This window comes from Nothoprocta perdicaria, unplaced genomic scaffold (genome assembly GCF_003342845.1).
Source record: "Nothoprocta perdicaria isolate Ctin4 unplaced genomic scaffold, notPer1 scaffold_6, whole genome shotgun sequence".
In the NCBI taxonomy this organism is placed as follows: Eukaryota; Metazoa; Chordata; class Aves; order Tinamiformes; family Tinamidae; genus Nothoprocta; species Nothoprocta perdicaria.
Window position 1 is genome coordinate 3,500,074 of NW_020455865.1, and position 12,400 is coordinate 3,512,473.

The 12,400-nt window shown below is 39.1% G+C and overlaps 1 protein-coding gene across 1 annotated transcript in view; it reads left to right on the forward strand.

Moving 5' to 3' along the window:
* The window catches only part of AK8 (adenylate kinase 8), a 60,672-nt gene that overhangs the window by 34,787 nt on the left and 13,485 nt on the right, over positions 1–12,400 (forward strand). The window contains exon 11 of the mRNA XM_026049211.1: positions 1,165–1,306. Coding sequence (XP_025904996.1) covers positions 1,165–1,306 — 142 coding nt within the window. The remainder of the gene's footprint in view (positions 1–1,164; positions 1,307–12,400) is intronic.

Here is a 12,400-nt window from a genome sequence, read left to right on the forward strand (position 1 = left end):
AAGCCTGGGAAAGAAGTAGGTTTTAATGTGTGCTGACAATAATATACTCTTCTAAAATACAGGCACGTACCTGTCAGCTATTGCTAAAGCAAATTGCATTGTTAGGAATCTGACGCATTCTGCAAAGAATTCTTGTTGTGTTTCTGTATGCAGATGCAATGGCAGCATGAGTATCAAAACATCAGCGCTGCATGATGTGGCTTGATGTCGTGAATTTTATTGCTTGTTTCCAGTAGAGGCAACAGTGTATTAGACATACTGTACAAATAAAGAGGAGGGATTGTCATTGCTGCTTGAAAATTGTTTTGGCTGCTTGTTTTTGCTGACTTTTTTTTGTGGTTATTTAGTACTAAACACAGAGCATTGTGAAGGTCTTTTGAAAATTTAATAGACACCCTTGTTGAGCCTGAACATTTAATTCTTCTATTAAAAAAAAAAAAAAAAAAAGAAAAAAATATAGTGAAGCATCCTGATTGAAATATTTTACTTTGTGAAAGCTATAGTGAAACTATGCTGGATACCTCTTTACTAGGGTGCTCCATTAAGTAAAACGTAAAAGCTACATAGTAATTCTAAGCCCTTTCAGTCTTGCTGATGTTACTTTATTCACTAAATAGTGATAAAGGAAATAGAACTTTTATCTCTAAAATTAGGGAGTCATCAATGCAGTAATTACAGTAAATTTTCAAAATTTATTTTCAGTTGTAGGAGCTTCAAGGTTTGGGCAAATTAGAGAAGTATCCCATCTAGCCTGCTGCAGCAGAACCAACATCCTCTCCAAAGTTAAATACAGTATGCTGCAGTCTTTTTTTCTTCTTTTTTTTTTTTTTTGCAGCTTCTTTTATACAACTCCAGTAATTATTTTTGCATTTTTAGAAGATTGTATCACACAGTTCATTGTTATATCAGTATATTGCGAAATTACATAGGTATCAGTTTTTATCACCTACTTTGCTGTAGTCCTATGGCTTCTGGTAGCTTTCCATGATACTGCAATCAACAAAGTCAACATGAATTCTTACCTTCAAAAGTGCATCAGACATAAACAGAAATATCTTTTTGTATTAGCATTCCCATAGCAGTCTGACCAGAAAGAGGACTGTGTTTCTTGTTAAATTACAGATCCTGCAAGCAAAATATCTGTCTTTTTTTAATCCCTTACAGTCCCAGACAACCTTGTTGTAAAGATCGTGGCAAAGCGGCTGAACACACTCGACTGCGTGACCAACGGTTGGGTGCTTTGTGGTTTCCCAAGAGACATAGAACAGGGAGAACAGCTGCAAAGAGCAGGAATTATTCCAAACAGGTAAGACACACATTTAGTAATTACAACATTAATTATGGGAAAAACAGACTATGGAAAGATGCAGAGCTTTACTGTCATCATATAGACAGAACCTTCCAGGGCTGGAAAAGGAGCCTCATTCCCAAGGACTGGGAAATAGAACATTGGCCTTGCAAACCTCCAGATGGCCAAACTGTGGGAAAGATTAAAGGTTTGTTTTTCTGGTTATTTGTTCGAGTTGCCTCTAAAGGCAAACTATAAGAAGTGGATTAAAGGTTGGATTATATCAGAAGGTATATTTTATTTGCAGCAGGAGGGGATCTACATCTTCTTAGCTCGGGATTGGCATAGCATCATGGAATTTATTAGTATTGCGAGGAGCTCATTATGAGACTTTTGGGTTTTGTGAAATAATTAAAAACAACATATGAATTATATTTTATTTGTGCTATAGAGAGGTGTTCAGAAATATAAGAGAAATGAGCATCAAAAGAGAACTGTTGTGGCTGCCAAGTAAATAAAAGGGGTTACTCTTCTCAGATGGTCCAGGGGTGCTGAGGGTTTTGAAATACTGGATTGCTCATCAAAGCAGAGAGGCTTTTTCCCTTCCTCCCCAGAAGGTCCTGGGTCAGTCCATGCTGTTGGCTGACACAGCAGCTGCTCCAAAGGCACACGTTGGGAATTTGTAGCCTCTGTGCTTTCTGGAGGCTTGTCCTTAGCTAAGAAGCAGTACTGGGAAAGGTGCAATAACCACATATAGGTTTAAACTAGCAAAGTTACTCTTCTCATGTGTTCCTTGTGGCTGCCTTCAACCTCCCTCCTGTCCCACATCACCCATGTGGGTACAGGAAAGAACTAAGAGCGCTGGACTGTGCTGGGAAGAGATAAAAGGAGAGAGGGAAGAGAGGGAACTTGCAGTCGTCGAGGCTTGGGAAGGAAGGATGTGAAAACAGCAGTGGTTTTATTTATTAAAAATAATACAAAATACATCTTAAACAGAAATCCATTTCATGAAAAAGGGAGAAAGATTCTGGACCTTTGAATATTCTTCATATGCATTTTTAAAGTAGGTCCTGGGTCCCTAAACACGTATGTGAATACAGGCGATCAGTGAGAATACTCATTTGTCTGCAGCACACTCCTTTACAGAACTGAGACCTTAGCAAGCAAGGAGGAACAGCTGGTTACAAAATCCTGTTTTAAAAAATTTTGCACTCATCCATTTGCTCAGCTTCTCTGAGCACGTTTAAAGGGCTCTGCACATTCACATTTGCATTAAGAATTGGGCCCTTACTGTTTCATACAGGGGTTGGAGTGAGAGGCAAAAATAGGACATCATACTATCTGATTGATTTTGGAGCTGATATTCTCCTTGCAACTAAAGTAGTGGGTGTATAAGGCAGAGAGGGTGATTATAAACAACAGGACATATTGCAGCATAGGATAGCAGGGCAGTAACTCAATTTCAATTGTGATGCTAGTTATAAAACACTATCTGCAGAGGTAGTGTTTCTGACATCAGGAGAAAGCCCTGATAGAATTATAGCCTTGAAATCAATCTGGGAATAGGATGCAGAAATCTATAAATCAGACACAGAACAATCTACAAAGTCTCAATTTTAGGAGGGCTCTGTTGATGAAATTAGATTAAAATAAATTTACATATATATCAAGTTTATTATTAAAATCTAGTCACATCAGTAAACAAAATTATTTGTGAAAGAGTATGTTACTCTGTGGTTTGAACTCCAAGTAGGCCTCTTTGCCTGATCAGAACCTGGAGTTATTGTCTGGTTGTCAAGTCATAAATCTATTCCTTAGAGCTAATAAATGGTTAGTGTTCAAATACTGTGTTTTATCTGACTCCCTCCTCATAAAGCTGGTATACATAATACTAAATTATACAGCATTGAGCAGGATCAGTCTCCTGGCTCCTCCATCTTATGGAAAGAAAAAACAAACCTAGTAATTGATGATCGGAAAGAAGGAAAATAAAATTATTTGAAAACAAACAAAATGGGCTATAAAGTTTGTTAAAATGTAATAATAAAAAAAAAAACTCATACAGCATCAGCCACTGCATCGAAAGAACTGCCCTGGTGCAAAAAGGAAAATAATTCATTTCCTGCTGCAAATCTAAGGTACAAGGTATTCCTTAAATTAGACTTTGCAGAAGAGCAAATGCAGAGCAGTGCAGGGAAACTTGGCTTGTACCAGACAAAAACCTTTCCTGTTCCTGCCTGTGAAGCAGCTAGGGCTTAAGTGGACAGGATCCTGATCCTATTGAACTGCAGCAGCCTTTAGGGCAAATGAGAAGCTGAATGTATTAGTGGTCTCTCCGCTCTCTAGCAAAAGAGCATCATTAACTACTTAGTGTCTCAAGAAATTGGGAGTCCAAATGCAATTACTGGTTGACATCTGAAGCTCAGAACTACTACTACTGAGATTTGAATACAGGTCCTCATCCAGGCAGGTATAAATAGCTATTTTTGCTTTTTTTATTGTGAATAGTTGAGCAATAACAGTAGTTATCTAGTTCAGCCCTGGACATTTCTAATATAGAGAAAACTCTTGCTTATAAAATTCTGCTCACACCCTTCTCCATCCTTAGATATGTTTAAATTAAAGCTGGGCAAATTGTGCTTTGAGGCATGTTGTTTAAAAAAAAAAAAAAAAAAAAAAAAAATCTGTGGTGTTTGTGAGGTTCCCCTACACTTTCACAGAAAGGCTTGCAAATGTGAAGGGTAGTAAAGGACTGGCTTCTGAAGTATGACTTGAGATAAACTCAGTAGTCCAAATTGTAATTGTAAATTAAAAAAGCTTTAAGATTGAGATCTAAAAAAAAAAAAAAAAAAAAAAAAAAAAGGCAAAAAGCTGAAGGTTGGGTTTTCTTAGCAGTACAAATTGTATAAGGCAGACCAACTGCTCTCTTCCAAACTTACACTTAAAATAGGATTCACGAGCAACACTGTCATCTGTGACATCCCTCTCATAATTAACTTCAGCCAGTTCGTGCCCAGCTGTCTGCTGGTCCCAGGCCAGTTTCTGGCAATCGGCAGTTTCAGGATTTCCTGAGCCAGAGGGTCATCTGGACCACTGTGGCTAATAGCCCATTTTCATTGACTTCATAATCCATTTTTCAACACATTATAGTTTGGGCCTTCACCAAATCGTCTGGAAAGGAGTTTATCTTTTTAACTGGGTTTCATAGGAACACACTCCAGGCTGTTTGTTTTAAACCTCCTGCCTGGGGATTTCTCTGGGGTTCTTTAATCCTTCCAGTAAGAAAAATAGTTATAAATGTTCCCTGATGAACCTCTCCTAACACTCCTGATTTTATAAACCTCTCAGATGTCCCCACGCAGTCATCTCATATCAGAACCGTTCATCTCATCAGAGCCTTGGTTGTTCATCCTTTCCTTTCCTTTCCTGGAGGTCATTCCATTCTTCTGATCATCCCTCTCCCTCTTCTCTGCCTTTTCTGGCTATTGTAACTGCTGCTTTTCCAAGATGGGACAACCAAAATGCATTCACTTTTCAGTTTTCCTCATAATTGCTGATGTTCTAGTAGATATTACTGTGATAGATTTTGGAAGAATACTTTGTATGTGTGTAGAATATAGTAGCTATTTTTAGAGTGTCATTTTCATTGAAAATATGCTGAAAAAGTATCATGCATCTCCATTTAGCGTATATAAACCTGGCAAGAAGAAGCCTTTGGGCCCCTTAGCTCACAATCTCTGTAGTTGAAATGGTAACTGCATTTGTGTTAAAGTTCTTCTCAAACTGATAAAACAACTTGCAGTTTTTCCCATTGCGCTGGTCTGTCCAGTCCTGCTTTCTTTCCCAGTACAGCAACAAATAGCTCTAACATCTGGCACAGGTTTTCTGGTGTTGTCTTCAAAAGGATGTGCTTGTATCCCTTTTAATGTAATGTTTTTAAACCTTGTTTCTCATCACACTACTAAAAACCTGTAATCAAGGAATTTAGGGTAATGCAATTTCTAATTTCTAAGGCAGAATCTGTGAATATGTGGAGAACAAAAGGGAAAAAATAGAATGGAAAGAAAAGATTTTTTTTTAAACTCTTTGGTCTTTACATGAGGCTTTCATATTTCTGCAGCTGATCCCAATATGGATTAGGGATAATAAACAGCCTATTAATGGAGGCCTGAACTAGGAAATGGAGTTTGAATCGGCGGCAGAATTCAATGGCTGGTGCAGGTTAATAACTCCATTACTACCAGCTCTCTTCTTTAGCCATTTGAAGAGCTTGGTGTTAGCCTTATCTTACTCCTCATTAATTGAGCTAATAGAACCCCAGTGACCCTACCATGCTGCCATTATCTGCGAGTTTACCAGACATGGACTGGAATACTTATCACTGAATATGTATTCTGCAGATGCATTTTTTTTCCTTTTTTTTTTTTTTTTTTTTTGTTGTAGATCAGCTGCCTTCAGATTCTTTTTGTTTCTGTGTTGTCCTTGTTGACAGCTACATAGTCAAAAAATACTGTAAATGACTTAATTATAATCTTATCAAGGAACAAACTAAGTCCCAAAATAGTTGCATCAATGAAACATAGCAGGGATTGAATTATTTTGACATAGCGAGTTATTTTGACAAACCTTATAGCGAATTTTTAAAACTTTGGCCTAATCTAAATGATGGATACTGTACATTTATAATAGATGGGTTTTTAATTGATGGCACAAAGAAATCTGATGAGTAACAAAGTAGTAAAGCTCTAATGATCTCTTATTTTCCCCTCAATTAATTGGGAAAAGAGTAAAATAACAGGCAGATTGGTTCTGCTTTACTTTCTTTCTCTTCTGATTAGAAAGCTGTTTCCTCTTATCAGACCCCTTAGCCTGATTGCGAATGGTTGTTTTCACTGACAATAATTGGTTTCCATTTATCATCACTTTGCAGGTCACTACTCCCACCTCCAGCCTTCCTCCTCCTCCTCCTGCCCATGCCAAAGGCCAGTCAGCCAGACCTGCACAGTGTAAGGAGCAGGTGATTGGCAGCCAAAGGGGGCAGGACACAGACAGATCTTTCTTGAGGCCAATCATATCCTTACAAAATAGAAATATATTCTAGATGATGTATTTTAGATGATGAATTCTCACTCATTTCCCCCTCCCCAGCAGTGGTTATTTGTCCCCTAAGCTAAGCTTACTGTACATACAGGTTACTTTAGTGTGACAGATGACTTTCCACGTTCAATGCCAAAGCAGCACACAGGCAGTGTTTTTCCAACTCAAATCCAGTAGAAGTAGCTTCTTGCGCAGATTTCTGAGGTTTGCTGGAGAATTTTTGCTCTCTTCTTCCTCTCTTCTTTGCTAGATTGTCCTATGTCTTCCCTCATAAAACAGTGCTGATCCGAATAGAAACCGTGGCTGTTGAGGAATCCAGTAGATACAAAATTGGATCACTACAATAAAAAGATTCTAATGTCACTTTTGCAGCATTTACTGCACATTCTGCCTGACCTCTAGCTTTTCTAGCCTGGAGAAAGCCATTAATATGCATCCTGAGTCAACAGAAGCAAAACATCAAATACCATTTAAAAATCATTCTACGGATTTTCTGTGTTTGCTGTCACAAGCATCACTTCTTGTTTCTTGCTCTGGTTCAGCGAGAGGAGGTGGTATATTTGGCTTCAGCTGTGGGAGGCAGGTATTATTTTTAGAAGTCACCTCATGCAAGCGCCTTTTGATGGCTGGAGGTTGTTTGGTGCAATTCTGGATACAGCAATTAAGGAGATCTCTGATTTCAGCAGGCTTCCTAAGACTCCAGGAAGGAAGAAATGCTGTTTCCAAGTCAAGACTCTTTTGTAAGGACACAAAACCACATGCACAATCATTCCTTTTGCTGCTGAAAGGAGGGTTATTTTTCCAGAGCAACCACCTTTCACAGGTGAAGAGAGATTCAGAAACCTGAAGATTTTCTCTCCTGATTTGTTATATGTTTGAACTGGTTTTCCTCTAAAGATGTCACCAGTACCAGGGTTACCTTTCTGAACTCAGTGCCTGGAAAGAGAAGGAAAACTCGGCAAAAGCAGAAGACTCTGGGCTACTTCTCCTCTCTTTGGTAATGGTGGCAAGTCATAACAAGATGGACCAAACCAGCAAAATTTCTGTGCTTTCTTTGCATGGGAGCAGGTATAGTCAGATTGTGAAAGCACTGGGCTTATTATTAATGCTTTCTGTGCCTCACAAAATGTCATGAAGTATCCACAGACTTTCAAGGCAGTGCCAGTGTTCCCAGCTCCCCTTTTGACTTCCGTAGCTGGATGCCTGCAGAGCAGCAGTGATCTGATCAAGGTGACTTTGGGTTGGTGACATTGGTACTGTTGAATCTTGAGAAGTCAAAGGACTTTGAATTACGTCAAATTTGCCTTTGCAGGAAGCTTTCTGCTTGAATACTTGGCTCTCTAATTTGTGAAAAACTAGGTTAAATCTGAACTTAGCTGCCATTTCAGAAAGTCATGGTTCAACACTCCCTGGTGTGGTCTGTTCCACAAGAGTTCCTGTGCTCTTCTGTGCTCAAAGGACTGACTTGTGTTCCTGCAGACAGAAAGTATTTATTGTGGAATGCTTTTTTGAGTTTGTCTCAGATTCCAGAAGGGAACTGAAGATCTTTTCTAAATCCAGAAACTCATGTGGAAACCTTTCTTATATTATTCAGGAGACTGAGGTGACAGGCTTCCTGTGTTCAGTGCCTTGGGAACTTAGGCATTTCCATCCTTGCTGAGAGCAAATATGCTGCTCTCAGAAGGAGATCTGAGAAGTGGTTTGCTCCTGGTTTGCTCCTCCCCTTTCCCAGGTGGGATCCAGCAGCATCCAAGATGCTGTTTGGATGCTGTAGTGTTGAAACTGAAAGCCCATCCTGCAGCTCTCATCTGAGACCATATTTGCTATCGAACTAACAGTTTAGCTAAGTTTGGTATTAAGGAAACAAGTTAGCTACTTGCCACCATGCATCATCATTCGCATTTCCAGTTGCATTTCACAGAATAAAATGCAGGTAAATCTCACCAAGGTAAAACATGATGTATTTTGTCATTCTGAATATTTCTTTGTAGACTACAGCAGTCATTTTCAAAAAATGCACCTTAATTTCTCCAGTAATTTTTGGGACAAGCTTGTGCCAGCTGCGCTATGGTTTGATAATCTGTTTGGATCTGAGACTTCTGCCAGAATTAGGCTTTGCTATGAGCTGGTAAAACTGGCCCACACTGAAAACCACAGCAGGGCGGGAATTATGCTCCTTTTACTTAGATTCTCCAGGCTGAAGATCTGGGAAGACAAGTGCATCAGTCTGTAGCAAATATAATATGGCTTGGGTGATTAAAACTGTCAAATAATATTGCATATTGAATGGAGACTAGTTTGTCATTACCATGAGGATTAGAAAGCGTAATCTTCATTAAAACATCACTGGATTTACAGCTGTTTGTCTTGGAACCAGATATTTGCTCAGAATTTTCTAGTAAGTAAATTTAGCAAGTGCAGGGCAATTTAGGAGAGCAGAGCTGAATCCTGTCATGGCTTATACTGGGGAGAGGCGCTGCCGCGATCCCTCGTGTCTGACACATGCACCCGATCTAATTCTATTCATTTGGATCACCAGCAGTCACATAAATGTGTTAATCACCATCACTTAAAACGGCTTCTTTGGCTCAGGTGTAAGTAGTGACCTAGTCTTTTTGTGCTGTGTAAAGATCCTATTTTTTGTCCTAAGATGTGTTATGTCTCGAGAAGGCGGCATTGCAGAACTCTGTCCTTCCTAAGGCTCCAGGGGCTTTTAAATAAGACTTTCTCCTGTCCCAGAGAAGCTTTTATCTTATACTTTTCTCAGATGTGTTTCTGTAAGACTAGGATCATGACTTGCACATGAGCTGATCTGAATTTTGATTAATATCCCACTGATATGCATTGAATGATGCAGAGAATGATATGTCCTTTTGGTGTAACAGACCGAAGTTCACGGTACAGCCAATTAAAAAATAATTATTTAATTTTACTAGTAAGTGTTGCCACTTTTCAGAACACGAGACTGGAACAGTTGATTTCAACAGATTTTCGGGCAAAAGAAAATAAGAGTTGGATTGGATTTTGGATTTTTTACTGGACAAAGATATGTCCAGAGATTTAAACAACAACTACAAAAGTGGTTTCTCAATCCTTTGAGTCTTTTGGACTGCTCAGATTGACATTTTTTTCTTAACAACGTTTCCAATAAAACACCGAACTGTCAAAGCTAAGTTGCAAGTATTTGAAAACTTGCCATTTTTTTACATTTTACCTTCTCTTTTTGAAAGTGGAGTTTTCTCACAGAATTCTGTCTCCAGAGGTACATTTGTAACCTCCACAGATGAGACTGCACAGATAGAACCAAACCCTTGGTTTTCTTGTCAGCCTTCCAAATATAATTGCAGCTTGAAAACTCGCTGCCATTTTTTGGTAGAAAATGCAACTACCATTACACTGAACCCAGGATTTTATTAGTGTTCAGTCTCGTCTTCTGACCTCTCCCCTCAATTGTGAATAAGTTGCTGAAATGCATTTTGCTTGGTGGTTATTGAAGAACAGGTTGTTTTCCAATTCTGTTACTCAGACCAAGTGTCTGCTACCCAAACAAATCATCCCACACAACACTGGAAAACTTTCCTAGCCTTTGGGGCAGGACAGGAGCTTGGACAAGAGCTCCAGGACTAGCTCCAGTTCTTACGGTCTTCTCTATGTCCTTTTTTGTTTGTTTGCTGTACATTTACATTATAAACGTATTTATAATGTAGTTTGTTTCCTGTTATAAACATAGGAAGTTCAGCTTTTGTATTGTCCCTTCTGCAGGAACTGGTTTCCTTGGATTTGTGAAGCATCATCTTGCTTTACTGCTCAGTGCAGGAGAGCCCTGTGTTTGGGCTGAATCTTTGTTTTTGGTTCCTACGTTCTGGAGAATTTCTCCGTGGTTCCTAAGTTTCTAATCATGTTGTCTTCCTTTCCCCCACCCCTACCTGACCCTGCTCTCGAGCTCAACTGTTGTTTTACCTTGTTGATGGTTTGTCTATATTTGCTTGAACCAGATGCCCCTCTTTGCATGCAGCACTGGGACTCATCCCTTCTCTCCTATCAACAATAATTAGCTTGTAAGACTAATGGAAGAAATCGTGTCTAATTACCCTGTTGAAGGCCCAATTATGTTATTAACATTTGTGGGCTATAAGCTAATGATGAGGAGAGCCTCTCATTTGCATAGCATTAAGTTAATTGAGCTGGAAGCTATGGGGTGGATAGCAGTGATGATAGCAGGATTCTGTTACAGAATGGATAATGATGACCGGAGCAGGACGATTCACCTGACAGGTTTATTAATTAACGGCTATCTGATTACCTAAAAGAAATGGCAAGTGGCAGTCCTGAAAGAAGCGATGGTATTTTTTTAATGAAAGATGTTATATCATTGCAAATATTCTGGGGTGATTTATGGTAATGGCAGCACATTTACTGGGAACCTACACACACACAAAAAAAACCATGTTTTGACCTCCCTGAGCCCTTGCAAAAATGTGTTATGGGTGTCTGATATTTCTAAATATTCTAATGCTTATAGTGGTGCATGAGCTAGTGCTGCACCGGTGGATTTGTTTGGCTGTGGGAACAGTCTACTTTGAAAACTCAGAATTTTTATATAATCTGGAGGTCTTGCTCTTGGAAGAACTGGAGGATTTGATTCTGTATTTTGTTGTTGTAGTTACTGTGCTGCAAAGGATTCTATATTGTATCAGGGAGAAAAATAACTATAATTCTTCAGCTTTCCAATATTCCTGGTATTATGAACTGGGAGTGAAGGTGAGTGTGCTTTACCTTCCGTTTGTCCATAGATACAAAAAACTGTGCAAAGATATCAGCAGAATCTGAGCAAAGATATCAGCAAAGAGCAGGAAACTTTTAAATTTAAAACAGTTTTAAGAATAAACCTCTGTCGTTTTCCATTTCGATTAGACATCAAGTTCTGTCTGGTGCATGGCAAACAGACAGTAACTCACAACAAATTTGGACAAACCCTCATCCAAAGTATATCTTTTACACATGCAAAAGATAACAACAGTTTAAGAATTGCCCATGCTAATCCCTCCAGCATAACTCTGAGTACGTTGCTGCAGTTTCTTGTTGTCAGAAACACACACCTTGGCTCCAGACACCTCTGAATGTCAAATACAGCTCCCAGTCAGTAGGTCTCATTAGATTTTTTTTTGTTTGTTTTTTGTTTTCTGCTCTATTGAAGAGCCCATTATTAAATCATGTGAACTCCAGACCTCACCTCCTGACTAGGATACCCGCTTCATCCTGGAGCAGCCTTTCACCAGACATGTTCCAGGGAAAAAAAAAAAAAGGAAGAAAAGAAAAAAACAACACAACAAATTTTAACCTTTCAGAGAATGACCTTTTATTCACTAAGATGAAAGTCTGTTAATTATTACTTCAATAGCAATAGATTTGTGAAGAGTAGGGGTCTGTAGATTGAAATCCAATCACTGTTATTTTGCTGTTGGAGATGGTATTTTTCACAGTTTATTTCCTATATTCTGTGATCAGCATTTGCTGGGTATAAAGGAGCTGAAAACATGACCTTAATCTGATATGGCAAATGCATTTAGAGGCCAAAAACTCAGTTTGCTAGCCACGTCTGTGCTTTTCCAAATCTGCACTTTTGATAGAAGGAGAAGGGAGGAAAATTGGAGAATGAAGATCCAGCTGTTGGCGCCGGCTGAGGGAGAGACTCTGTGCAGCTGCGCACACCTGTGGGCTGCCTGTGCAGCATTTAAAAGGAGCAGCTTCTACCTCCTTCCAGCAGGTGATGGTACAGATCCTAATGTCCCTATTTGTGTAGAAATTACCTCAAAAACTTGTTCAAGAAACACAGCACAATGCCCGAGTTACCTCTGCTGAAATTTAAACCCGACGATCTCCCAGTCCTCATTAGCTTTCTGCAATTGCTAACCCGCCCGGTCGGTGTTGGATAGAAATATCATTACTATATAAATTAGCTTTTTCTGCAAGGCAGTCAGTGCTTCACTACAATGCCTTGTGTGTAAAATAGAC